The sequence below is a fragment of the Eumetopias jubatus genome, unplaced genomic scaffold (genome assembly GCF_037043125.1).
Source record: "Eumetopias jubatus isolate StellerSeaLion01/CBP00866 unplaced genomic scaffold, mEumJub1_p1.0 scaffold_16, whole genome shotgun sequence".
In the NCBI taxonomy this organism is placed as follows: domain Eukaryota; kingdom Metazoa; phylum Chordata; class Mammalia; order Carnivora; family Otariidae; genus Eumetopias; species Eumetopias jubatus.
The window spans coordinates 76,677,106-76,704,748 of record NW_028274822.1 but is presented as its reverse complement, the minus strand read 5'-3'; the positions used below and the strand labels follow the sequence as shown (position 1 = coordinate 76,704,748).

General features: G+C 56.2%; 1 protein-coding gene and 1 pseudogene across 2 annotated transcripts in view; both read right to left on the bottom strand.

Annotated features, from left to right (window-relative positions):
• LOC148162321 (uncharacterized) lies at positions 1–26,992 on the bottom strand (annotated as a pseudogene).
• Positions 1–27,643, bottom strand: part of CMKLR1 (chemerin chemokine-like receptor 1) — a 49,582-nt gene continuing 21,939 nt past the window's right edge. Inside the window, exons 1-2 of one of the 2 annotated variants that reach the window (XM_088019714.1) lie at positions 6,206–6,286; positions 1–5,674 (exon numbers count right to left, since the gene is read on the bottom strand). In XM_088019714.1, coding sequence (XP_087875840.1) covers positions 4,577–5,671 — 1,095 coding nt within the window. In that variant the 5' untranslated portion in view covers positions 5,672–5,674; positions 6,206–6,286 and the 3' untranslated portion in view covers positions 1–4,576. Of the gene's footprint in view, positions 5,675–6,205; positions 6,287–27,643 lie in introns of those variants that run through there. The other variant, XM_028116571.2, reaches the window with a different exon arrangement.

Here is a 27,643-nt window from a genome sequence, read left to right as displayed (position 1 = left end):
TTTTACATTTTAAAATTTATTTTTCAAAATACTTTTATTGAGGCCTAACTTACTACAGTAAAGTGCAATAATCATATATGTATAGACAAATGACGGATGGTTTGATGAAGATAGCCACGTACCTACCACCTAGATCCAGATAGAGCGCATCGTCACCCCTATGCAGGACACCTGTGAGGGATAACAAACATGGCCTGTCTCTGCCCTGTACCAGGGTTTCCCAAGGTCCCCTGCTTTCCCTTTATAGGATTCCGCTGGAAATGCCCCAATGACGCCCCCCCCCGCCCAGATCCCGAGCAGGGGTCCTTCGGGGCAGCTCAGCACCAAAAGCCCTGACTGACAAACTGGCAGCTCGGTGAACGCCCAGGTCTGTTCTAGAACAGCGGTGCTCAGAAAAGTGGCTCACGTGGGCATTTTCCCACGCAGCTCATGTCCCAACAGTCAGGGAGGTGGGAGGTCCCATTCTGATCTGCAAAGAACCTCAGTTTCACTGTCTGTAAAAGGAGGGGGGGATGGGAAGGGATGTGGTTTTTAAGATTCCTAGGGCTGTGAGGAAATGACAAGCCCATCCAGACACCATTTCCTTCCTCCGAGAGGAAAAAGCAATCCGTCAGATCCCCCCCACCCCTGGTTTCCACCTCCTTAAAATCTGACACTGGACAGAGAGCGTATGCTTGCCTACCTCTCTCCAGGGAGGAGTCTTGTTAGAGGACAGTCTGTGTTTCCAAGTTGCTTTCGAGTCAAACACACTTGGGTTGGAATCCTAGCTCTGTCACTTATTAGCTGTGTGACGCTGGGCAAGACGCTGCACCTCTCTGAACCTTCATTTCCTCACGGCGAATGGGGCTAGGAATGGCTGCTACCACAAAGTTTGTCGTAAGGATTCAATGAGATAATGAGACCAAAGCACTTGGAGGATACCCAAACCCCGGGCATGCTCAATTAATATGACCTACTATTATTATTAGGGGTCGTGCTTTCTTGAAGCTTTGGGCACAAGATCAGCGTCCAATGCACCTGTGCTTCCTGCACCCTTGACTACCTGTCTCCTTGCCTGCACCTGCCCATTGACCAGGCCTTTGGGCAGTTAACTGGCTGCCCCCCCGGGGGGAGAGACTTCCGGAAGCTCCCCGGGACAGAGCTCGGGTGACCTCCAAAGTCAAACCCTAGTGCAAGCACTTAGCGTCTTGTCTGCCTAAATTCACCCCAGCCGCCACCCGCAAGTGCACATTAATATGCCTCTGTTCCTCTTAGGTTAATATATGTATTATTTATAGGGCTTTATTATGTGCTCAGAGGGCTCCCCTGAGAAATGTAATTGTGCACTGGGAGGTAAATTTGAATAATATTTACAATTAATTTCCATCAATAAAGCAATGCTCCGAGGTCTCTGTGCAGCTGAAATGGGCCCTGGGTTGGCTTCCCGCTAACGGCTCCCCTGAGAAAGCTTGGGTAGATTTTAGGTATCTCTTGAATAGTCCACTTCTCTGGAGCTCTACCTCTGCTCCCATCCTCCCGGCTTCCCCTTCGGCCCTTCCCATCCTGCCCTGCCCAGAGCAGCCCCGGGCATTGGGCATCATGGCAAGATGCAGATCGGAGCGTGGCCCGCCCTGCCCATGGGCTCCCCTGCTCTCTGTCTCCATCCTATCTGCTCTGGGCTCATTCTACTCCCTCGGCGGCAGCCCCCATCCCCTTCAGTCCCTCGCCATCACTCTCTCCTCCCGTGCTGTTCCGGCCACCTGGAGCACCCTCTCCCACTTCCCCCCCGCCCTCCTGCCACCGAATCAGCACCTACCCATCCTACACGTCTCAACTCAAGCGTCTCTTCCCCGAGGAGGTTTCCCTGGTCTTTGGACAGGCTCAGATCTCTCTCTAATAGGTGTGTAGCGCTTAGCGTGGCAGTTTTCTATTAAGGGTGCGGTTTTTAAAAAACTATTGGCTGTCTCTCCCACTAACCAATGGAGGAGCTCCTGAGGACAGAGGCTGTGTATGCCCTGCTCACCCTTGCATTCCCGGTGCCTACCACAGCAGTGGCAAAGAGAAGGTAGTAAATAGATTTTTAGGGCATGGATGAATGGGTGGGTATAGAAATGGTTATGTAAATGACTGGCTGGGTGGGTGTGGTTATGTAAATGGCTGGCTGGGTGGGTGGGTAGATGGATGTTGCGGTGGATGGGTGGGGGCTATCTGGAGTCAGTTACTAACAACCTACTGTCCTTGGCTGCTAAGAAATTGAAATAAGTGGAGGGAATGCTTTTCAAAATGCAGATTCTTTGAAGTCCTAAATTTGGGGACTGGTAGGGAGGTTCAGGCTTCCTCCTGCTGCTGCCTCCCAGCACTGCTATGTGACTTTGGACAGCACGCTGCACTTCTCTGAGCCTGGCCTGCTGTTCTGACGTGAAGGAGGAAGGCAAAGGGGCTTGGGGGGCAGGAACGTCCAGCTCAGCGCCCCACTCTCACCTCAGTCTCTTTATTCAAAAGCAACTTTGTCCTTAACAAGGACAAGATGCAGGAGGATGTCATGGTTGCATTTCAGGATTTAATGAGAAACTCCTGGTGGGGCAGCCAGGCAGAGGCCTGACCCTAAGGAGGAAACAGCTGGTTTGAATTTTACTCCTGTTCATCAGCTTTTCCAAGGACAAAATGATTTCCTGGCTCCCTGGCCCGGCCCGGCCAGCATGCAGCCCAGGAGGAGCGAGGGCCCCAGCCCGAGCAAGCAGCACCTGGGGTTCAGAGCCTGGGTGGTTGAGGACCGTCTCTGGGGCCTGACGTCCCATGCAGTCTCGTGCCTTAGCCACTTCACCTGTGCCGCTGCGGTGGGAGGTGACCAGAAGCACTGGGCAATCTTTCAAGCTCCGTTTTTTGCTCTCCGATGGCCCAAGTTTAGATTTCTTGAAGCCACTGGACGCCCAGACTTGGGGTCAACTCCGAGCTGCCTCATCATAAGCACAATGACCCACGGAGGGAAGGAACAGTCTGTCTCTTAATGAGGTGTGATTTCCAAACAGCCCATGGCCTCGGGAACCTGCCCAGCGCTGTGCAGACATTACATCTGTTCATTGCATCTTGTCAGGGAACTGGCTTCACAACGACAACACGTGGAAGACAAGAGAATGTGGACACTGGCAGGCCAGAGACTGCCTCGGGCCCAGCTTTTGTACCCCCACCGCCTTCCCTGCAGGTCTCGGGGGTGCAGCAGATGGGAAACATGGTGGGCACGAGCGGACGGGCATCGGGGACTGGAGGCCGAGCATACTTTCTTTGCCATGTTGGGTCACTGTGGAAAACTATTTGCAAGGCTGGCTTAGGGGTTATTAAGAGGTTTATATTAATCTGCCGAGGAATCAATATTTATGGTCAAAACCCCAAGTCTCTCTCCAAACCCTGATTCTGCAGCTTTCTTTGAGCCAGGCCGACCTAGTTTCAAATCCAGGTTCTGGCAGAGACCTGCTGGATGCCCTCAGGGAAGTTACTTAACCTCTCTGAGCTTCAGCTATCCCTCATATGTAGAAGGGCAGTACTAACGTGTACCGAACTCAGGCCTGCCAGGGGGAATACACGAGATAATACACGGACAGTGTTTAGGGTAAAGGGTGCTAATAAATGCAGGCTATCATGAGAGTCTAGAATATTCTCAATGGATACAATGGTCATTAAAAAAAAACCAGAGGATCTGGAGCCAGACAGAGCTGGGTTCACATCTTAACTCTGCTTCTGGCTAGCTGCGCGTCGCTGGGTGAGTTACTCCCCGCCCCACCCCCACGGAGCCTCGGCTTTGTCATCTCTAAGTGGGACGATGACACTGTAGCACAGGAAGGTGTCAGTCCTCGTTGAGAAAAGGCAACAGGGCTGCACGTGGAGGGGTTCCACGCCTGTGGCGTCCCCACGGCCTGCATCTCAGAGGCACACGACAAGGGCCCAGGCTGCAGGCTCTGCTGAGTTCAGTGACTGAGCCCTTGGACCTTCTCTTCAACCTGCAGGATGCTCCCAGGTTGCTTCCTGAAGCTGATTTTGGCAAGGCTTTGAGGAAGCTGAGGAGGACAGGCCCTCCTTCCCTGGCCCCCTGACCTAGTGTGCTTAATTCTGAGCACCGGCAGTCAGAGCCAGTGGACCAGGGAAGGAAGGGACAGTCCCCGGGGACGGGGTGGAAGCTGTGGGTGGCGCTGCCCGCCATGGCCCGGACCTCCGGCAACAAAGGCGAGGGGCTGGCACCACCCTCATCCCCCAAATAGCTCTGGCCCCCAAAGCACCATCACCCTGGGAAGTTCGAGGGTGAGCACCTTCAGGCTGCCTCCTTTGAGGGCCTTAGCTCTTCTCCCTCCCCCGCTTCCCCCAGGCCCCAGGTCCTCACAGAGAGAGTCCAAGGTTGAGAGGACACGGCATGCCCTGTCCACCGGGCCACTCAAAGAAAGGAGTTCCAGGCCCTGGACTCCCAGCTCAAAACACAGGTCAGCACCGTGCAGACTACAGCGGGCATCAGTGAGTCCTGAAGAGGTTTCTGCCATGGTCTTGAGAAGGCAGAGCTCGGGGCCTCCAAGGCCAGAGTGTCTGTCCATCGGGCCTTCCCAGATGAGCCTCAAAGCATGCTGGTCTCCCTCTCGTTCATCGACGACATCTTGGTAAAGCTCCTGTGGCTGGGGTAGGAGGAGTGGCCCGTGTCCTCACTCAGAGCGTTGACCAGGCGGGAAAAGAGGGCCACCTTGAACTTTCTGAAGTCCTGGCCCATGAAGACGTACAGAATGGGGTTCATGCAGCTGTTGGCGATGGCAATGGCCGTGGCCAGGGGCAGACCCAGGCTGAAGACGGAGCCGGGCACGGCGGTGTGGTGGAGCTCCAGCAGGTAGAGCGTGTGGTAGGGACACCAACAGAGGAAGAAAGTGATGATGATGGTCATGATGATCTTGAAGGGCTTCTTGGTCTTGGCCAGGCGGTTGCGCCGCAGCTTGCAGACGATGGTGAAGTAGCAGGCCGTGATGATGAGCACGGGGACCAGGAATCCACAGAGGAAGCGGGTGACGGTCACCACCATGTGCCGGCCGAAGCCCACGGGGTCCAGGCGGGTGTGAGTGGGCCACGGGGCAGAGCCGGCCGCGGACAGGCTGAAGTTGTTAAAGCAGGATATTTTCCCATGCACGTGGGCTGTGTCCCGGAAGACCAGGGACGGAGAGCTCAGGAAGAAAGCCAGCACCCAGATGACCATGCAGGCCACGTAGGCCAGCCGCACGCTGCGGTGGTTCTGCGACCAGACGGGGAAGAGCACAGAGATGCAGCGGTCGAAGCTGATGACGGTCAGCAGGAAGACGCTGGTGTACATGTTGTGGATGAGCAGGAAGTTGCTGATCTTGCACATGGCCGTCCCGAAGACCCAGTGGTAGTCCATGGCGGCGTAGGCGATGTGGATCGGGAGGAAGATGTTGAACAGGAAGTCCGCCACGGCCAGGTTGAGGAACCAGACGGTGTTCACCGTCTTCTTCATCTTGAAGGTGGCGATGATGATCACCAGCCCGTTGCCCAGGATCCCGAGGAAGCAGACGATGCTGTAGACCACCACCAGGAAGATCCTGGCCACCTTGCCTTCCAGGGGAGAAGACTCCTCCAAGACCATAATGGGGTCAAAATCATCCGAGTAGTCATCATAGGCGAGGGAGGTGTTGTAATCCTCGTCGCCCATTCTCTGCGAAGGGAGACAGGGGTCAGTAGGGGACGCGTGAGGGGACTGGCTCTAAGAGCTTGGCCAACTCCAGCAAGGCCGACAGGGTTCTGCCTGACTCTGAGCCAGGCCAGTTTGGTATCTTGACGGCTCAAGTACTTACTTAACTACAACCCCCATTTTACAGACAGGGAAGCTGAGGTGGAGACAGCCTGAGTCACTTGCCCGAGGTTATACAACGGAGAAGAGGCGGAGCCGGGAGCCACAGCCCTCCTTCAGAGTCTGTTCTCGCGACAACCCTGTTTTGCTGCCTCTCTGGGACCCTCCCCTTCCCCTTACAGTCTAGTGAGGGAAACGAACATTCATCAGATTCCTCAATTCATGGTAAAATCGCAATGATGGTGCAATGAAGGAGGGGTGCGGTAGTGCTGGGACCTTGGCTCCAGCCACGTTTCCCAAACCCCGTGCTGGCATTCTCCAAGTGCTTCCGCCTCGTCACGGGTCCCCCACCAGTGCCCTTTGGAGACATTTGTTCAGACCACAGAAGACCCTCACCGTTCACTGTTGGGGTGTCCAAGGCTCTCCGACGGGGGTCCTTGGCCAGTCAGTCCCTGGGCACAGCCAGAAACACCTGCAGGAAAGGACAGAGAGGTAGCGGTTCGATCCAGGGATAGAGCCAGAGATCGGATCTGTTGTCACCGCTCCCAGTTTACAGAGGAGGAAGCAGAGGCTCAGAAAGGCTAAGTGATACTGGGTATTTACCCCAAAGATACAAATGTAGGGACCCGAAGGGGTACGTGCACCCCAATGTTTATAGCAGCAATGTCCACCATAGCCAAACTGTGGAAAGAGCCAAGATGTCCATCGACAGATGAATGGATAAAGAAGATGTGGTATATATACACAATGGAATATTATGCAGCCATCAAAAGGAATGAGATCTTGCCATTTGCAACGACGTGGATGGAACTGGAGGGTGTTATGCTGAGTGAAATAAGTCAATCAGAGAAAGAGATGTATCATATGACCTCACTGATATGAGGAATTCTTAAATCTCAGGAAACAAACTGAGGGTTGCTGGAGTGGTCGGGGGTGGGAGGGATGGGGTGGCCGGGTGATAGACATTGGGGAGGGTGTGTGCTACGGTGAGCGCTGTGAATTGTGCAAGACTGTTGAATCACAGGTCTGTACTTCTGAAACAAATAATGCAATATATTTTAAGAAAAAAGAAAAAGAAGAAGATAGCAGGAGAGGAAGAATGAAGGGGAGTAAGTCAGAGGGGGAGACGAACCATGAGAGACGATGGACTCTGAGAAACAAACTGAGGGTTCTAGAGGGGAGGGGGTGGGGGGATGGGTTAGCCTGGTGATGGGTATTAAAGAGGGCACGTTCTGCGTGGAGCACTGGGTGTTATGCACAAACAATGAATCATGGAACACTGCATCAAAAACTAATGATGTAATGTATGGTGATTAACATAACAATAAAAAAATTAAAAAAAAAAAGAAAGGCTAAGTGATGCCCAAGGGCAGAGGCTGGGGAGTGGTGGAGCCCCTCAAACCCAGATGAACTGCCGGCGCCTTCACCCCAACCGCTGCCCCACCCAAGCACATCCACAGAGGAGGGCCTGCACCAGGGGCAGGGGTAGGGGAAGGCACGCGGGGAAGGGGGTGTGGGGTGGGGCGGGAGTGTGCGGAGAGCTCCATGCAAGTCTGCTGCCAGGACAGCCCCAGAAAGCACCATTCCAGTCACTGGGAAGACAGAAGAGGAATGGCCCTGAACACCCACTACTCCCCTCGTCTTGTCTTCCCAGGGCCTCTTTGAGGCAGGTGTGGTGACTCCCGTTTCGGATCTGGGGAACCGAGGCCCAGAGAGAGAAGCCTCCTTCCCCCTGGGTGTTGCCCGGGCCCTGTGGGGGCTGTGGATCACATGCCGACCCGCCGACGCGACAGCCTGGGGAGGAGACGGACACGAATACATTCACCGAGCACCTACCATGTGCCAGGCAACTTAAGTGGTACTTGGGCCAATTCCCAGAGCAACCTTGTTGGGGATTTTCCCAATCTAAGGAGGGATGCACTGAGATTCCGGGGAGTTGGCAAGCTTGGGAGGTCTTGGAGGCGCGCCTGCAGGCATGGTTCAAACCCAGCCTCAACCACCTGCCAGCTATGTGGCTTTGGATCCATGACTCCTCTCTGAGCCTTTGCTTCCTCATCAGTAAAATGGGGATACTCACTCCTTTGCAGAATGGATGTAAAAATCGCAGGCCCCGGGAATATGGCGCATCAGTTCGGTGCTGGCGCACAATAAACCCTCAAAAAATATTAGTGATTCCATTAGGGCCCGGGTTGGGGAGGGGGGCGGAAACCACTGAATTCCAAGATGGGATTTGAACACGGGGCTCTGACAGCCCCACGCCCAGGCACCTCCCACCACCCAAGCTCTTCCCATCCTGACACATGGCCTCCAAACCAGATGTTCAGCTCCCGAGACTGCTGATCGATGCTTCATTATAAATAACTCAACTTCCACTGTGGAAATGCCCTGCTGGTCCTTAATGGCCTTGAGGTTGTATTTTATGGCAGAAAAGTCATCTTTTGCTTTTATTAAATAAAAGCCACTTGGACAAGCCCCTTGAGCATCATTCTGGGCTCAAGGGACTCAGAATTCAAGTGTCACCCCACTTGGGTATCATCCTACTTCTGCAGGCTGGGAAGATAGTCCAGATGTGCCCAGTGAAGGGTCCCCCGGGGCTTCCTGTGACCCCTGGAATGCAGAGAGCAGATGGGAACAGTGTGCCCCACCCCCATAACTGGGGGGAAATATGATTGGGGGTCATGACCAGGTCTGCGGAACAAGGGCTCTCACCAACCCTACATGCTGCCCCTGAAATCATGGTTCAATGACAGTCACCAAGCGTCTCCTTGAGAACAAGATGACTATGTCCTCATTCCCTACGCCGGGCCGTGCAGGCTGCAGGGATGAGGAAATGGCTTCCCTAGGGTCCCTTCCCACAGGAGCTCACAGCCAGTCACAAGGCACAGGACAGAGGTGCCCTGGGGCCGGAGCAAGGCCAGGAAGCCCGAAGCGGGCTGGAGGGGATGTCCCCCGTCCTGGGCATCAGTCCTACGCTTCTTGGGGCAGGCAGGATCGTCTCCCTGGGCCCAGCATGCCTCCTTCATTGGCTGTCGGCAGTGGTGATGGGCGGGGGGGGGGGGGGGGCGGCGCGTCTGAGCCCCAAGAGGAGAGTGAAGAGGAGTGGGGATCCAGCACTTTGCACAGCATCTGTAGAGATGCCCTGGACACAGATAACGTCACGTCTGGCTCTCTGGCTGGGCCGGGAGCAGCTCGGGGTCAGAGGCCATGTCTTCTCATCTGTGAGCAGGGCGGGGGGCGGGCAGGCTGAGGCGGCACAAGGTGGCGCTGACATCCTCTGGGCATGTCCATCCGTCTACCCCCTCGGCCAACTAGGAATCGAGTGAGTCAGTGTCCCCAGTTGGCTTGTGCCCTCCCCCCGAGCCCCTTGGCCCTCCCGGGAGAGTGTTTCATCACATGCCCGCCCTCGGCCTGTCCCGACCCACATCCCTCCTGCCTGAGCCCATTTCTGCGCTAGCCCTGGCGGTACAGCGGAGGGGTCAAGGACACAGACGCTGGGGCCTGGCCAGGCTGCCAGCTCCCAAATCCTGGGTCTGCACGAACCTCCTGTGAGCACGGGCAAGTCAGTTAGCTTCTCTGCACCTCAGTTATCTTATCTGTAAAACGGGTGTGATCCTCACAGTCTCTTAACTCATGGATGGCTGTGAGGCTTGAAAGTCACGCGTAAAGTTCTTAGAACAGGGCAAGCACCGCGCTGTTCCCGTCGTTGCTATGCCCCAGGATTCTACTCTTAAGGCCTTCCTAAAATGAACTTGGCCTGGGAAGGGAGGAGGGGCCGGGAAGGCCACAGGACCAGCTGAGTCCTGCCCACTTATCTCCCACTTCTGGGTTCAAGGGCGGATCAAGGGTGACGCAGGCGAGGATTTTGCTTCTCTAAGCTGCTCTAATCTCTTCGCCTCTCAAATAGGGGTAAGAATGCCTCCCTCGTGTTGTTGGGAAGGGTCAGGTAAAGCGACAACGAACCCTTGGCCGACTGTAAATTAAAAAGAAGTATAAAGTTCTAGTTATTTGTGTTCCTTAAACAAGGAAACAGGAAGCTCCTGAAGAAAGTATAACGGTAGATCCATTCTATGTGTATATACACATAGCCAACATTTATTTGAGTGCTCAGTATATGCCCAGCACTGCTCCGCCAGGCTCCATGCAATGCTCCCGACAGCCCTGAAGGGGTAACTTTAACTTGCAGGTGCAAAAAATGGAGGTTCAGAGAGGTGAAGCAACTTGCCCAAGGCCAAACAGGTGGGAAGTTTGGACCTCCAAGGACCCCACGTGAGCAGTGTCTTGGGGTCCCCCTGCTTCCCTGAGGGATTAAGCGGTCCCCAGTCCCGCCACTCACCCCTTGGAGCTCTTTAAGCCTTAGCTTTGAAGCCGGAGAGCTCAGACCTTCGTCACATTCTTGATCCTCCTACAGAGCTGCCTTCCCTGAGCCACCCTGCCAGGTTCCCCTTCATCTTTCCTTCAAGATGCCTAGACTCGGCTCCACGTGAAAATCATACCTGCGATGCCATGTGTATCCCGGCCCATGAGCCACGGCCCACCCACTGCCTCTCTCCGGTGCCCTTTGTGAAGCCCCCTGCTCAGTGAGAAACGCCCAGGAGAATTCAGGGTAAAGAACAACATTGCTTCCCCTGAGGCACTGGGCTGTTTCCTCATTCTTAATAATTCAAGTTCAACAACTGATCACATTTCCCTTTTTGACGTGGCCACAAGGAAGCTCAGAGTCACATTTGCAGGTCAAAGGCAGCAATGGAGTCCACCCTGCTGCCCCCACCCCCCACCCCGCCAGCCTTCTGCACTGGTTCCGGCTGCTTCTTAGGTCTGCAGCGAGTTATACTTTCCAATGGTTTTAATTCCGGGTGATAAATAATAATTGATTGGGTGCACACAAGAGCCCAAACGCTATATAAATACTTTCACTGCATTAGCTCACACGTTCCCAGGAAGCCCCGGGAGTGGTGCTGCTGTGACCCCTCCCCCCCATGTGAAGGCGAGGGAGTGAGGCTGTTGTCGAGGCTGGTGACCAATTCACACCCAGGATGATCAGACCTTGAGCCCTGCTCTTAACCACTGTGCTTTCCAGAAGGCAGAGCACCTCTTGCTACATCTGTTCTCAGGCCTCCTCATGCACTAGGGCGTCCAGCTCCATCTTCCCGGGCACCTACTCATTGCTCTCCTTTTCCTAGCCCCTCAAGGAGTCCACCTTCCCCGGTTCTCAGGACCAGTGAACCCTGAACTTACACCCATTTGGAACGGGGCCTTGAGCTGGGCTGCTCTGAGGCCGCTAGGACAGACTGCCCAGGCCACGGAGACAGCACCCTGCCTCGGCGCCCCCTCCTCCCTGGCATCCCCTCCCGGAGACCTACAGGAAGCGCATGAAGGAAAGGATGGCTTTCTATTCCTTTATGGCCCTCAGCTCACCCTCCCAGCTGCCCTGAGAAGCAGGCAGGACAAGTGTTCTTATCATCCCCATTTGGCAGGTCCCGAAACGGAGGCCCAGAGAGGAGAAGCAACTTGTTCAGGTGGGGTCTTGGACCTCGCAGCCTCCAGAACTGTGAGAATGAAGGTTTGTTGCTTCAGCCCCACAGTCTCGGGCATCCTGCTACAGCAGCCTGGACGGGGGCTGAGCCCTCTCGGGGGCTCCACTGCGATCCCAGTGCAGCGGGGCGGATCCCGAGGACTAACCCCCAGGCTGCTGCGAGGCTTGAGTAGGTGGGGTGTGTTTTGGGGCACTTGGGCGCTGCCTGGGGCACGAAAGCTCAGCACTGTAACTAACAGAGCACCTCCCGCGTGCTGGACAGCGGGCCACACGCTTCACACCCCCCCTTACGACAGCCCTCCGGGGCCGGGACATGAGCGTACCCATTTACAGATGGGGATACGGAGGCACAGGGAGGCAAAGTAAGGTCTGTGAAGCACTGTACACACACCCTGTAGAGCCTAAGGCCACTGTTGTCTTTGTCACTGTTGCTGGTGTTTGTGGGGTGGGGGTGGGGGCGGCCAGAATCAGCATCCTCTAGAGTTTTCTACTGGTACCCATTTCTGACCCCACCGGTCCCTTCATCTCCACTCTGGCCAGCGCCCAGTCCTCTCCTTGCGATGCTGCCCACATCCTACCCACTGCCCCCCAGCACCCCGAAAAGGCCTGCCGGACGGCAGACGCTCATTCTCCACCAGTCCCCAGCTCCGTGCCTGGCACAGCGCAAGTGCTTAAGAGGTACGTGTGGTATTCATTACCGGCTTCGTCATTTACCGGACACTTCTGTGTGGCAGGGGCCAAGCCCATTAGAATTGCTGTCCCGGGCAACAGTCCCGCAAGGAGGCAGGTGCCCTTCCCCCCGAGGCTTTGGGAACGTGGCGCGTCATGCCTACTGTAGCAGTCGGCTCGGGCTGCTGTAACGAAGGACCCCAGGCTGGACGGTTCAAACAACAGCCGTTCATCTCCTTACAGTTCTGGGGGCTCTCAGTCCAGGATCGAGGTGTTGGCAGGATTGGTTTCCCCAAGGGTCCCTCTCCCTGGCTCATACACAGCTACCTCCTCCCTGCGTCCTATATGGTCTTTGCTCTGTATGGGTCTGCATCCCGATCTCTTCTTATAAGGAGCCCAGTCAGGAGGGATTGGGGTCCACCCTAATGACCTCATTTTACCCTACAACCACCTCTTTAGAGGCCCTGTCTCCAAATACAGTCACATGCTGAGATATTGGAGGTTAGGACGTCAAGATAGGAATTTGGTGGGGGGGGATACAATTCAATCTATAACACCTACATGTTGGCATTATCGTTATAACCTAGCATTGCTATTTGTGGTTCCTCCAGATGGCTCACACTGAGTGTGGGGGATCTTATCCCCAGCTCTCTGCCTCATGGCCTCACCCATGCTGGGGCCCAAGTCCCATCCTTACAATGGGTTATACACACACACACACACACACACACACACACACACAGGCCCTGCCTCCAGGGCTGCCTGCCTCCCTGGTATTTATAATTTCCAAACCCATCAAGGGATTGTCATCTACAATGTATAAGAAACTCCTTCCTTCAAATCCAAAAAGAGAGCAATCCCAACAGAACAAAGGTCAAATGATATGAACAGGTAATTTACCAGAGGGAAACTTCCAAATGTCAGCATATGACAAATTCATGCCCGAAGACATGCAAATGAGAACCACAGCCAGATAACACTTTGTGCCCACTGGACTATGGCACGAATACAAAGCTGGCATGTCTACCCCTCAGGCTGGCAGGGTGGGGGCGCACGGGCTCTCATGCCACCCGGTGGGTACCCGTGAACCCCTGTGCACCTTCCAGCCCCGGGAGGCACCCACCACCAGGACCCTCATGTGCAGTGTTGCGGGGGTCGGGGGGGGGGGGGTGCGGCACATGACTTAGCTTCGGCTCTCCAGAAGCAAACCTCAAGTGAGGATCCCTGCAAAAGTGATTTATCAAGGAAATGTTCCAGGAAAAATCAGTAAGGGAGTGGAGAAATAAGATCCGGAAGGGGAGGAGGCTGGGCAAGGGTGCAGAAGGTGCCCTTGGCTTTTGCTTGTGCTCAGGGAACAATGGGGGTCATGGTCCAGGAGGCTGAGTATTTGTGTCCCTCTGCCCTGCCCATGTGCATTCCCAGGCACTCCCAGCCCCTGAGGTCAATCCTCCAACAAAGAGCGAAGGTCTGGCTGTCAGGGGCAAGAGACCACGGGGAGACCATGTGCACAAAAACAATCAAGATTCCGGGGGGGGGGGGGCTGGGAGGGGGCAAGCACACAGAGGCGTCCACTGATGGCTGGAAGCTGGAGGCCCCTGCATGTCCATTGTGGGAGAGGGGACCAGTGAATGCTGTGCAGCTGGTAAAAGCAACAGATCATCCAGTGTATACACAGCAGCGGTATTCGGGGCATCTTAAAACCACCTAACCGTAACAGCACTTAAGTGCACTGAAAACACACACGCAAAAGCAGCGATGCACACAAAACAGTAACAAACATTTTGCAAGAACACCGCCAAATAACAAGAGGCACACTGAACAGATTATGATGGCCCCGTGGGAGCAGCGGTGGGAGGGAGACGGATAGAAAATGGGGCTAGGAGGAAATGAACGCCGTGAAGAAAGAGAGGTCAAGTGCGGGGGCTTCCGGAGGCCGGCGATGTGAATGAGGATGGATGCAGGGGTGTCATTGTGTCAGCCCTCTCTCGTCTCCTGAGGTCCAGGAAAACCCAGAGCAAACAAACAGACACCCTAAATCCTTGGCTGGCGTTCATGTTCGGGCAGTGCCCAGCCCACGCCTGCATCCCTGAATCCCCGATGAAGCCACGCTTGGCCGGCTGAGGACTAAGTGAGCAGCCTTGGCCCTGCCCAGGGCCCTTCGGTGCCCTACCCTGAAGCCTCCTCTCAGACTGGGAATGAACTCGGATGCGCCACGGGATGCCCTGGCCCAGTGTAAGCCGGCTCTGTGGCACCCAAGGCCTCGTACCTCCTTGGCAAGCCCAGCTCCTGCCCAGGACGGATGCGGGCTCGAGTTCACATCTGATTCCTTCTGCCACAGAGAGCAAAAACCTCAGGTGGATGTTACTGGCTTCGTTTTTATTAAGCAAACATGTATTTAGCCCTCACTACATTCTAGGCACTGTCCTAGGCACTATGACGAAGAGGAAACTGAGGTCCAGAGAGGGTGAGTAATGTGTCCAAGGTCACACAGATCGCTCAGGTAAGCAAGGTAGGTCAAATGAGGCATTGTGGATGGAGGAGGAAGCTTCAGGCAGGTAGGTGTCGTGTTGGGCTTCAAACTCAGCCTGCCGAACTGCCAAACCCACTCTCTTTCCTTGTCTACCACCTCGCCTGTCCAGAACATTCTGGAATTCTCTGGTCTTTGCTCCAGTGGAACCGCCTAAGAGCCCCCACAAGGGTCAGTTTGGCAGGGTTCATGGTGTGCATTTTATAGATGGCGCAAAACGAGGTTCCAGGTTCCCCGCGAGTTTTCTGCTGGGCCCCTCTGCCTCTAGTGAATGGTCTGAACGGGAATGTGTCATGATCCCAGGTGCTGCAGGAAAAGTCTTTTGGAGATGTGGGTGCATTCGTGCATCCATCCTGCAGGTATGTGTGGAGGCTGCTGCCCCCGGCCCGGGCTTGGAGGCTGGGATGCCCCACTGAGGCCTTTCCCCACCTGGACCTCCCCCTAACACTGCAAGGGTGGCTGTCACCAATCCTGCTTTCTCAAGGGGACGGCTGAGGCCAGAGGGGGTGGGGGTGGGGTTGCCTGCCTGAAGTCACACATCTGGCGAGCGGCAGCGCAGGGATTTGAATCTGGTCCGTCTGAGTCCAAGGCCCCACCTTCTCCAGCTACTGCCTGCTGGCCTGTGTCACCACGGGCTCAGGGGACAGCAGAGCCGGGAGGCATCTGGGCAGCAGCCGTGTGCCTTCAGCTTCCCCTCTGTGTCTTTGTTCATGCCCCTCGGCTAAACGGGCGCCCTAAGCCTGCAAAGGACTCAGCTCCCTTTCCGTCTGTGTCCGTCGGTCGGGGTCTCCCCCTGCTTGCTCGTCCTTCAGCCCCTCTCTCTTTCTCCTCAGCTGTGCGTGTGCGTCTCCGTGTCTCTCTCTCCTGGTCTCTCTCTCCTCCGTGTAGTCTCCCTGTCTTCTGTCTACCCCCGCCGGCCCCCGTCCCTCCCCCGTGAGAGGCTCAGCCGGCCCCCACTCACCTCTGCCCCGACCCGGCCCCCCACTAACCAGCGGCCCCTCGCTCTCCCACCCCACTGCCTCTCCAGCCACAGCCGGCCTGCCACTAACCTCCTGGCCACGGGCCCAAGGCAGGAAGCGCTTCCCTTGGAGGGGAAGGTCTGGCCTGGCTGACGTCCTCCTCTGCCACCTCCCCCACGGCCCACCCTGACGGGCCAGACGGGCAGCCCTGGAGGCCTCTCCTCCAGCTCCCTGCAACCTTGGGAAGGGGGATGCCTCTCCCTCAGCGGGCACCCCGTTTCGTGGCTGGAGAAACTGGGGTCCAGACCGAGCAAGTGACCCTCCCTAAGCCACAGGGAAGAAGAGGGGCTCAGTCTGTCCTGTGTGTAGCGTGTCCCCGGAGCCCAGAACTCTGCCTGGCCCATCACAAGCCCCTCACGCCTCACCCCTCTGGAGCCTCCCTGCAGAGATCTGCAAACGGAGGCTCACTCAGAGAGGTGAAGTGGCCGAGCGGGGCTCCCGTGGCCTTTAAGCCTCAGCCTAGGATTTGAACCGAGGATGCTCTGACCCCCAAATCTTTGCTATTTCTCCTTGCCCAAGATCACAGCCTTGGCCCGCAGCTGAAGTGTAATGAGGCCTTCCACGCACCACTCCTTCACAAAAGGCCCTCCTCAGCTGCACCCTCGCCTCCCATCGGCTCCGACAGCCTCTGTAGGTTCTGACGTCTGTCTGCTGCAGAGTTCCCTGGCTGCACCCGCCCCGCCCGCCGCCAGTTGCCCACCTCCCAACAGATCGGTCTCCAAGAGACACCTTAGGGGTTACAGCTCAGAGGGACTCAGGAACCTCGAAACCACACCGCACTGCAGATATTCCCACCGCAGGCTGGCCCGCCAGCCCCGGGACAGAATTAGCTCTGTGTCGGGAGAGAATTTCCTCCCTGGTCCCACGCCCACACTTAGGAGCTCACGCTGAGTCACTGCAGTGAAGCTAGAAAGTGCTGGCTGCCTAACAGCCTGTCCCATTTTCTTTTGGTTTGGATGGCGCCCTGTTTGAGCTTAGGACCCTGTAGGGGCGGGCCACAGCGTGGAGCTTACAGCCCTGGACCTGGATGAGCCCCTTGCTCAGAGACCAGAGGCCCCAGGAAACCTCCAACAGTGATGAGGGCCCAGAAGCAGGAGACCCCCAAAATATCCACCCCACTGCCTGGTATCCCCCCCACTGGAGTGCCCCCTTTCTTCCCCAGTGTGCTCTGTCTGTCCCCAGATCCACTCCCCCCAACCCCCCGCTCTGTGTCCTAGGGTCCCCCATGACATCACAAGGCTCTTTGCCCTCGGACCTCTAGTTGAGTTTGAGCCACAAGAGACCCAGCTGAGGGAAGAGGGAAGAGGGGGTCAGCCTCCCTCCCTGCAGTGTCTCCTGAGTCAGCCACAGTTATACAACCTGGATGGAAGTACAGATCCCTCCTCTGACCCCCGGCCTGGGGCAACGAGGTCCCCTGGCAGGGCTGCACCTTGGTCTGCTGCATGTCCCTTATACTGTCCCCCGACGCACCCCCCGCGCCCTCCCTGCCCAGGCTGTCCTCAGTCTTCCCTGTTTGAGCTGGTCATCCGTTTCCTGCTACGACCCTAACCAGACTCTCCCGGCCTGCCTCCCACGTCTGTCAGATCCTACCCATTTTGCTCCCGAACAGCTCCCGAATCTGCCCATGACTTCTGCCCACCAGACGCTGCCCTGGCCGGATGATGAAGCGTGGCCACTGCCTAACCAGCCTCTTGTTTCAACTGTGATTTCGTTTTCTACCTGGTGGCCAGGGAGAGCTCTTCAAAACTCAAACCATGTCGCAACACTCTGCTTAAAAGCCCGCCTTAAAAGCAGCACCAAGTACTTCCCGGAAGTCCCCCAGGCCCCTGCCTACCCTAGGACTGAGCCTGGGCTGGATCCCCAGCCCCAGATGAGAGCCTGACTTGGTTATCAGGTTCTGGGGCCCAGGGAGAGCACGGACACTTCCTTGCAAACCCGGTCTCCACTCTTGGATGGCAGACCCAGCAGCGGTGCCTGGCCGCAGAAGGCCCCTAGTGACAGTGTTTGGATGGACGTCCCTCCTTCCAAGCTCAGAAGCCACTCTGGCCCCATTAGTGGGTTCGATGCACAAACACTGCATGTCCTCCCAAGCACTCAGCTCGTGTCCAAAGCCCCCAGGCAGATAGCCTGCGCCTCTTCCCATAAATACTGCTCCAGCCCCTGGAGGTGGCCTGTAAACAAATTCCCCCCTGCCTAGGTCCCCCGAGATTACGAGGCCCAGCACCCGACCCACCTAATCCCTGACTTTAGAGTCAGGCTTGAGTCCGCTCATGCAAGCAATCCCCGAGCTATGTACATAGCTTATCCGGAAGGCCTCAGGCTCTGGGGGCGTTGACAGGAGCTGCTCAGGATGTGGTCTGAGAGGGCTGCCAATGGTGGTAGCCATCTCCCCAGGCCAGGCGCCGGCCGGTGACATGTGCTCAGGGTCGTCCTGCTCACAGCGTGGGCTTGGAGCCTAGACTCCCAGGGGCTCTTGGGTGCTCCTCAAGAAGTCATCATCTCAGCCCCTGCCCCTCACCCCCTGCCCCTCGTCCAGGCCAGCACAGCTCAGCTTCAGCCCCGAGAGCCAGACTGCATCAGCCCCAAGCGTAGCTTCTCCCCCGCCTCCTTGAGACCCCTGGGAGCTGGCAGCCAAAGGAACTTTCTCCATCAGCAGGGCCCCAACCTGCTGTGGGAGAGAAGAACAAGCAAGATGAGCCCCAGGCTCCTGCCTCTGGAGCCCTTGTTTTCAACCCCCAGGCTCTGGTCCCTCCTTCCTTCTTTAGAGCTCCATTGGATGCATGAGAACTGGACCTTACCAGGCCCCTGAAACTCACACCAGGGCCCCAGGCTGGGTATCTGAGACCAAGCAGACCATCCCGGTAAGGAGCTCTGGAGCCCAGAACATCAGGGCTATTATTAAATAGTATTAATAATCATCAAAATAACAATATTTTATTGAGCACCTACTATGTGTGCCAGGATGCTGAGAGGCACTTACGTACATCCCCTCACACAAACCCCATGGGATGGCAGGCATTATTATGGCCATTTTAAAGTTGAAGAAGCAGAGGCCCAGCGAGGTTGAGTCTTACCCAAGGTCACAGGGCTACTGAGAGGCAGAGGTCTTTATACTTTCACAGGCTCTGCGTGGCACATGTCCTTGGATAAATCCCGGACACTTTGGGGGCCTTAGTTTCCCCATCTGTAAAACAAGGAGGCTGGAGTTGATGGGGTCAAAGCCTCCCTTCCAACTTTAAAAAAAAAAATGCCATAGTTGAATGGGCCATGTGTCTGTCTATTGCCAATCCTGTACCGGCAAAAAGACAGTGTGGCTCAGCTCCATGCTGTGTGACCCTGAGCAAATCGCTTTACCTCTCTGAGGAGCCGTGCTTGAGGTGCCTATGAAATGGCAATACTAAAACCTTCCCTTCAGGGGTGCCTGGGTGGTGCAGTCGGTTAAGTGTCTGACTTCGCTTCGGTTCAGGTCCTGATCTCAGGGTTGTGGGACTGAGCCCCGTGTCTGGCTCTGCGCTCAGCATGGAGTCTGCTTAAGACTCTCTCTCTCTCTCCCTCTGCCCCTCCCCACCACATTGTCTCGCTCAAATAAATAAATCTTAAAAACAAAAATAAAATAAAACCTACCCTTCAGAAAATCAGGGCGTCTGGATAAAGTGATCTCTTGGGACCCCTTGCAGTTCTCAGATTTCTGGCCCAGGGATTGAAGGCCTCTCACCCCACAACCCGTGAGCAAGTCTGGGGTCCTTCTTCACTGTGACAAGGTGGTCTCCCGAGCTACCCAGTGGCTAAGCCACCAGGTTCAAAGGCCCTTCCTAGTTAAGCAACCAGGAACAAATTCTCTCTTTTCCAAGGCTCAGTGTTCCCATCTGTAAAATGGGGCTGATATTACGACCTCCCTCCTACGGTTCTCATGAGCGAGTCACGAAGCAATGACGTGGGCGGGCACAGTGCCCCCCGCACAGTAGGTGCTCAGCAAACGTTGATGGTGACTTATCTGGGAGAACCAGCAGCATCCCTGTCCCCGGGTGAGGAGAAAGCTGGGGGGCATCCAGCTAGCAGATTCTGAACCAAAGCAAAGAAACCAACGGAACTCGAAGACGAGCCTGGAATGTGTCTGGGGGCAGAGGAGGGATGGAAGCCAGGCCGCAGCCAGGGGTTCCTCTGAGCCTCCTCCCCCCAGACCAGACGCTGCCCTGGCCACGGCCATCCCCGCCCTCAGCTTGGCCCCACCTCCCTTCCCGCATCCCCACGTCCTCTGCAGGAGCCTTTGCAAAGCAGTTTTCCACTTAGTGAAATCCCTCAGCTGAACTCAGGCTGTGGCCCCGCCTCCATCCACACAGAGCCGCACGGTGTCACCAGGAGGTGGCCCCGGCTGTCAGGGCTTGGACCCACTCCCCACATCTCTGGCCCTCCATTTTTGCTTCTGGGATGTGGGGATCGCCCAGCGGGCTATGAAGATCAAGAAGGACCGACTGGATGTGCCTAGCAAAACGGCCAGCCTCTCAAAGGGTCTCACGCGATGCCAATTCCCCCTTATTCCCACTTGACAGATGGGGAAACTGAAATTCAAACCAGTTTCATGATCTTTCCCCAGGTTACCCCCACCAGTGAGCCAAGGGTAGAATTCGCCTTCTCTTCTGATTTTTCCCAGAACGCGGTTCCCTACCACTTAGAGCTAGGATTGAATCCCAGCTCCGGCACTTGCAGGCTGCGGGACCTGGTACGGGTTACTTCACCTCTCTGAGCCTCAGGCTCCTCATCCCTAGCATCTGCCTCCCGGGGCTGTGAGCGTTCAGTGCAACACGGTTGACGCAGCCCTGGGCAGAGTGCCTGTCACAACCACGAGGACTTACGGATATTACCGTCAAGGGGGAGAACCTGGGAAATGCATTCCCACTGCTCCTTCGGCAGAGCTACTATTTGAGGGTCCACGGAGTTGGCAGGGCGCGGGCCTTCTCTGGAACCCCTCAGTACAGGGTCAGATGACGGGGAGTGTGGCCACATTGGAGACACCGGCAGGCCACAGCGTCAGAAGCCGGGCCCCTCTCCGGCCTTCTCCTCATGTCCTGTCTGCTTGTCCCCCTGAGCCACGCTGAGGCTCTCAGCACATCTGGCTGAGGACAACCCTGCCCGGCCCCTCCCTGGCCGCCCAACAGCCCCGTTCTCTCCAGGCCACCTTGTTTCCGAGACTTCCTGCCTCCGGCCTGGAACGTTCTCCCCCGTGGTCTCGTCACAGGAGGAAGTGTGCTCAGCATGGGCCTGGGGTTCCAGGAGTACGGTTTGGCACCTTTGCCTGGGAGAGGTCAGAAAACAGAGGCCCTATTGGAGGGTGAGGGAGGGCGAGGGAGGGTGAGAGAGGCTGGGCCGGGGCCTCTCCCAGACAGGCTGACTCAAACCCTCAGGGAGGCTGAGAAACTTCCGGCAAGATGGCCTTGACATTGGGCTAACGGAAAGCTCTGAAGGCCAGGGATTCCCTCCAGTTCTCTGATCCTCCCATCTCCTTTGCTCTACCCTTCCAAGAAATATTTATTAAACATCTATTAGGCCCCAGGTCTGGATCTGGGAACTGAGGGGGCTGGCATTCTCCAGGGGTGGGGGAAGATAGGAACAAACAGATAAAGAAAGGCGTAAAGAAAGGCGAGAGGAATAAGGCCATCACCCCTGGAGCCAGACAGCCTGGGTTTGAGTCCCTGCGCTGCCACTCACCAGACGTGTGACCTCAGGCAAGTCACCACACCTCTTTGTGCTTCAGCTTCCTCATCTGAAAAATAGCAGGGACAGTAGCTCCTCCCTCACAGGGCGGTTTGAAGGATCAAATGAGTTCACATTGCTGATGTTTTAGAAGCATGCCTGGTTCATTGGAAGCACTATGTAAATGCTGGGAAAATAAAATGATTACAGTGGCAGGTGGTGGGATGTGCCACAGGTAAAATATAAAGAGGAACGGGGCATAGAGATGGGGGAGGGGGTCTTATTTTAGGTTGAGTGCCCAGAGAAGGCCTCTCTGAGAAGGTGACCTTTCAGCAGGCAAGAGGGAGACACGTGACTATCTGACTGAAGGCAGTACGGAGAGCAAGTGCAAAGGCCCTGTGGCAGGAGCACGTTTGACAGGTTCAGGGAACAGCACAGACCTGTGCCTTCAAACATCTATTCAGAACGCCACTAGCAAACACCTTCTAAGTGCCACACTCCCTGCTAGAAGCTGTGGGTGTGAGATGGCCCAGGCTCTGCCCTTATGTAGGGGAGGCGGGTGCCGGGGCATGGTCGATGCTCCTCAGAGCACCTGAAGTCCAGACTTCCAGCGAACCAGCCATACGGGCCTGCATTACAAACAGGATGGGGTTATCTGCCGTCTCCACCTCTCCCTAATAGTCCCCGGACTGTGCGGCCATGAGTCAGGGGCAGTTCACCACAGAGCGTGCCCTAGGTCCTGCTGGTGTAGAAATCAGAGCGATCTGGTGAGAAAGATGGGCCAAGTCATTCTCACTTTTAGCTGTAACGAGAGAGTGCAGATCTCTTTGCAGAAGTGACGACACAGTCCCTACATTACTCACTGTGTCCCCTTCCTGGCCACTGGCAGCCGAGTTTGTGACCCTGGCTCTGTACAAAGCAAAGAGAAGCTGGTTGGAGAAATCAGGGGCATCTTCTTGGTGGAGGTGACATTTGGGCTGAGCCTTGGAGGGTGCAAAGCCTTTGCTAAGTGGAGCCATGGAAGGAGGAGGCATCCATGCAGAGAGAACTGTGTGCCAAGGCACAGAGGCTTGATCAAGTGTGGTGAAAGTGTGTGTGGAATGGGATGGCAGGAGACAGGGCTGTAAGAAGAAGACTCCCGCAAGGCACCGACTTTCCTCTGGGGGCAATAGGGAGCCACGGGTGGGTTTTGAGCAGAGGGGTGTCCATCTTTCTGAAATGACCCCAGTTCTAACTCATACGGCTGATATGGGGGCTGTGTTGGAGGAGAGACTGAAGGCAGGAGACGGGCAAGGGGCCATGTGAGCTGGGTGAGGATCCATCTGCCGGTTCCAGGTCCATTCAGAAGCAGCAGTCTTTGGAGGCTCCAGGAATTGGGGCCCCCTCAGCAAGCTGGGGAATCTGGCAATCTCCCCATTTTCTTGAGGAATTTTTCCGCAGCCCAAGTGGGCCATTTTGCCTCAAGAGCTGTTTCTATGGCAACTGCCAATGCTCTAAGAGAGGTCTCAGATGGGCAGACAAGTGGGGACCAGAGATACCCAGATGAGGCTTCATGGGAGAAGCCAGGTCACGGAGAGGGGCCATACTGGCCAGTGCCAGGGACTGAGACTCATCTACTGCTCCCAGAGCCCCTGAAGCCACAGATGAAGTCTGGTTGCCATGACGATGCTGATTCCTCATCTCTGGGTCTCACTGACCTGGGGCCTTTCAGCATGGGGGGCAGGGGGGAGAGAGAGAGAGAGAGAGAGAGAGAGAGAGAGAGAGAGAGAGAGAGGCAAGGCCAAGGGGCAACCAGAACCAGCAACTTATAGAATATGCACATCCTAGGACAGGTGTGCAAGGCAGGTAAGTCTGAAGACCCCCAGGAGATGAGCAGGGATGCAGCTAAAGGAGCCGCCTCTGGGTCTGATTTTTGGATTCCAGAAAGGCATCCTCTAACCTCCCCAAACTGATGCCTGGTAAACCCTGCTGCTATGCCTTGAATTCCACCGTAAGAGTTCTACTTTCTATCCCCTTCCCCCAATTAATTGCAGTAAAAGTAGTAATGATAACGAGTGGCGTGAACTGTGTCCCCCCCTCAAATTCCTATGTTGGAGCCTCATTCCTAATGTGAATGTATGAGAAAGCGGGGCCTTCGGGAAGTGATTAGTAGGTCTTGAGGGTGGAGCCCCAGGAATGGGATGAGTGCTTTCATAAGAGAACCCACAGAGAGATCCCCAGCTCCACCGTCTGCAGACACATGACGAGAAGACAGCCATCGATGAACCAGGCAGCAGGCCCTCACCAGCCACCACATCTGCCAGCACCCTGATCTTGGACTTCCCAGCCTCCAGAACTGCGAGAAGTCAACTTCTGTTGTTTATAAGCCACCAGTTTATATTTTTGTTATAGCCACCAAGACAGACTGAAACAATGACTACCATTCACTGGAAGTTTACAATGCACCAGATGTTGTTCTAAATACTTCAACCCGTTAGCTCATATAATCTAGACCGTAACAGCGCAGTGGGTATTACTGCTCCCATTTTAAGATGAAGAAGCTGAGGCACAGAGAGGTCAAGCAAGCTGCCTGAGGCCACGTAGTTAGGAAGGGGCGGAACGGGATTGGGATGTGGGCATCCACTCTCTTCCTCCTTGCTTACCTCTCGGAGTTTCCTTCCAAAACCCATGCTTGCTTCCGGCGTCATGAAGCACACAGAGCTTAGCCCAGCGTGTGGCACAGAATAGGGGCCCAGCAACGTCTGTTCCCTTCTTCCTTCCTGGTGTATGATCCCAGAAAGGAATCCAAATATAAATCACTCCCTTAACAACAGAAATGCTGGCCTTCTCTCCAGAAGCACCCCTTCCTGGTAGCCTTCCGCAAACCCCAAGCTTTCCATGAGCAGCCCCTGGAATCCAGAGACACCTTCTGGACTTCCACTTGCTCCCAGGTGGGGTGCATTCATGTGTCCCTCCGGGGAGTGGCCTGAACATCTCTTCTTTGTGGAAAGCCAACCCTCCCCACCCTCGTCAGGCTGCGGGGCTTAGAAGGAGATGACCTCGCCCCTGCTCTGAGCCTGGCCAATGAAAATACCCCATCCCCCTGGCCACCGATGACCGCTTCAGGAATTGGGCACAGGGGCCTGAAGTGGGCCAATGAGAGCCTTCCCTGAGACTCCTGCCACCACTTGGGCAGATTCTAACAGAGAATGAGACCAACAGGAAGGAAGCAGACCTCAGAGATGGAGCGAGACCAGCCATGCCTGAAGCCCTTGCTGGACAGATGAGTTCCCCCCAGCCAATGAATTTCCTTTCCTGCTTTAGCCAGTTTGAGTAGGGATCATGTCCCCTGCAACTGAGGGAACCCTGCCTCACACGGAGCTGTTCCAGCTCTGATATCCCCACGTTGAGGAGGGACCTCACTGCAACAGTGCTCGGGGCCGTCCAAAATGGCAGCAGCTTGGGAGAGAGAGAGGGAGGCTGAGGCCCCCAGACTTGCTTGCCTGACCTTACAAGGTCCACTGCTGAAGGAAGGGGCTCCCTCAGGTGCAATAAACTCTGCAGGGAAATCAGGACCGCCAAGGGAATCCCCAAATCGGAGAGCTGCCCTTCCCTTCACCAGCAAGAGTTGGCTGAGTTGAACCTGAGTTGGCTGTCTGACGCGTAGATGAATTAGACACCATCCCCATCCTTGCGGGGAGGCGGGAAAAGCAGTCATGCCAATAGATCCCTAAATCAGAGCTGACATTTACTGAGGGCGGAGGCTGTGGCCTGTTCTGGTCACTGCTGCACCCCAACCCCTTGAATTGTGTGCGACAAACGGTGGGCGCTCCATAAAAAATTTGTTCAATAAATGTGAAAGCTTCTTATGTGTGTGGCCTTTACCTGTTATTAGCTCAGTCTCCACGTCAGTCTCGGGAGGTTAGAACTATTATTAGCCCCATTTACAGATGAAGAAGGAGAAGCTCAGTGAGGTTAAGTGACTTGCCCGAGGCTGCCCAGCCAGGAAGCTGCAGAAAGGGGATTAGAATGAGGGCAGTTTGGACCTTACAGGGCTTGCGGCAGACATCTGTATGGAGCACTTCCAGCTGAGGGGGAAATCGCAGAGGGCATTCCAGGGGACAGCAGGAGGGAAGGCAGGGAGGTGGGACCCAGGGAGATGTGGGAGCTCCGCAGGCAGGGAGTGCTGACCTGACAAAGCTCCGGGGAGGGGGCGCCGAGCGGGGCCAGGCAGCACAGAACAGGAGACCAGGTGCAGAAAAGCCACAAAGAGAGGAAGAGGGGGTCCCTGAATGTGCGACCGGTATCTGTTCCCCTTGGCCAGCCTGGGCAATGTCAGCAACCGAGGGCCACTGACCCAGGACAGGGCTGCAGGGCCCAGGGTCAAGGAGGGCCACCGGGAGAGTGGGGAGGGATCGCGGGCGGAGCCCAGGTCCTTCCAAACCCACCTGCTCCCTTGTGCACTGGGAGCCCAGTGCCCCCTGGCATGGTGTCCAAGGCCTCTGGGGCCCTTACCCAGGTGGATCCCTCTGCCTGGGGTGGCCCTGTCTCGTTCCTCCTGCTCCTCCCAGCCCCACTGGGCACTGTGTAGGAATCCGGGAAGAACAGCCAGCAGTGATAAGGAGAAGAAAGAGAACACTCATGCTGGGACGGCCAGGCGTCTGGCTGGGCCTGGCCTTCCTTATCTCCCCGTCTCCAGACAAGGCCCCCAGAGGGGCGGGGGGACTACTATCCCCACTTAACAGGTGTTGAAACGGGGACTCTGGAAGGAACCGGATCGGGATCACCAGCTGCGCCTGAAACTCAGGTCTGTTCTAGCGGACCCCAGCGGCAATCCACAAGGCTGGCTAACATGTCCCTCTGTCCTGTCACAGCACGTCCAAGCATGCGGAGGGGCAGACGGCCCTTCCACTGCAGGGCTGTGACGAGCCCTTCCTGTCCGTCCGACTTGCCTCGTGTCTCACTAGCAAGCTTCTCCGCGGGGACTCAGAAGCCCTCTCCTGTCTCCCGTGCTCGGGGCACAGCCCTGGGCCAAGAGTAACAGAAACCGAGAGGCTGGCGTGACACCATTAACTCCCACGTCTCAGGTGCCAACTGGGTACCCAGTGCCTCCACTCAGAACAACCCGTCCGGGTGGGCTTTTTCATTCCCATCTTGCAGATATGAAAAACTGAGGCACAAAGAAGCAAGACCACTCACCCAAGATCCCGTAGCGAGGAAGGGACAGAGATGGGGTTTGAACTTGGGCTGCCCTGACACGAGGCTCACATTTCGGGTCCCTGTGACTGTCCCTGCTGTTCTGTGACTTGCCTGTTGGAGACTCCTCTGAGCACAGAGCCCTGTGTTCTTATGCCTGCTGACCTGCATCCGGGCCCGGGGCTGGCAGGGTCACCGCATCTCACACGTCCCCAACCCCACCTCCAAGAGCCCTCGGTGACAGTACTCACCCACCTCTGGACAACAGTCGCCACTCACCAGGTTCCTGGGCAGGCAGGGGCTGGAGAGGCCCATCCAGCTGACTGGCGCCCTCTGAGATCCCGGAGCCCTGAGCCACCCAGCGGCACTCTGCCCAGGCTGCCAGCCCCAGACACAGGGGCCCTGGGGCATCTAGGCAGGTTCTGGCCCCTTGGAATTCCCTGGCTCCAGCCCAGGCGGCTGACCAAAGAGCCGGGCGCCGCTGCCGGCAGCCAGGACGGTGGAGTATGAGATCCCACCCTGTTCCCAGGCGTGGGGGGAGGAGGAATGGGCTGCCCTCCCCCTCGACCCCGTCACTGCGCTGTCACCTTTCCCAAGGCAAAGCTCAAGCCTTGCCCTAAGGAAGGGTCTTGCTGGAAAAACTGCCCCTCCACCCTCAACGGAAAAAACAGCTGGTTGAAGCCCAGAGGAAATTCCAGGCTCTCCAAAGCCGTTGCTGGAGAGGCTTTAAGATGGAGGGGTCTGCCACCCTCAGGTTACAGCTTAAGCCCCACGGGGGGGGGGGTTGGGGGGGAAGGGGGCAGCAAAGCCAGATGCCCAGGCCAGCCTGGCCCCGCGCCCGCCCTGCAACCTCCGGCCACGGAGCCATCTCCTCCTCTGCAAGGTCTGTCGATGCAAAAACTACGTGGGATCCCCAGTGCAGGGTGTAGAGGGGCCCAGTCATCCAGTTTGGGGGTGTCCTGTGAGGCGGGACTTCCAAAACATTCCAGGCAAATCGGGATGGGTCGGTCTGCCTCCGTAGGTAAAGATCCTGGCTCCAACACACGTGCCCCTGGGCTGTTCTGTTTACAGAGAGCTACTTCTGGAGGCAGATAATACTGAGTTGGAATTCTAGCCCCACCACCAGAAGCCATTTTCTTCATTCGATTACTGTGACAAATCTCTGCGGTGTGCCGGGCGCCGGGCTAGGTGTGGGAATGCCGCAGAGAGCATGGGGCGCA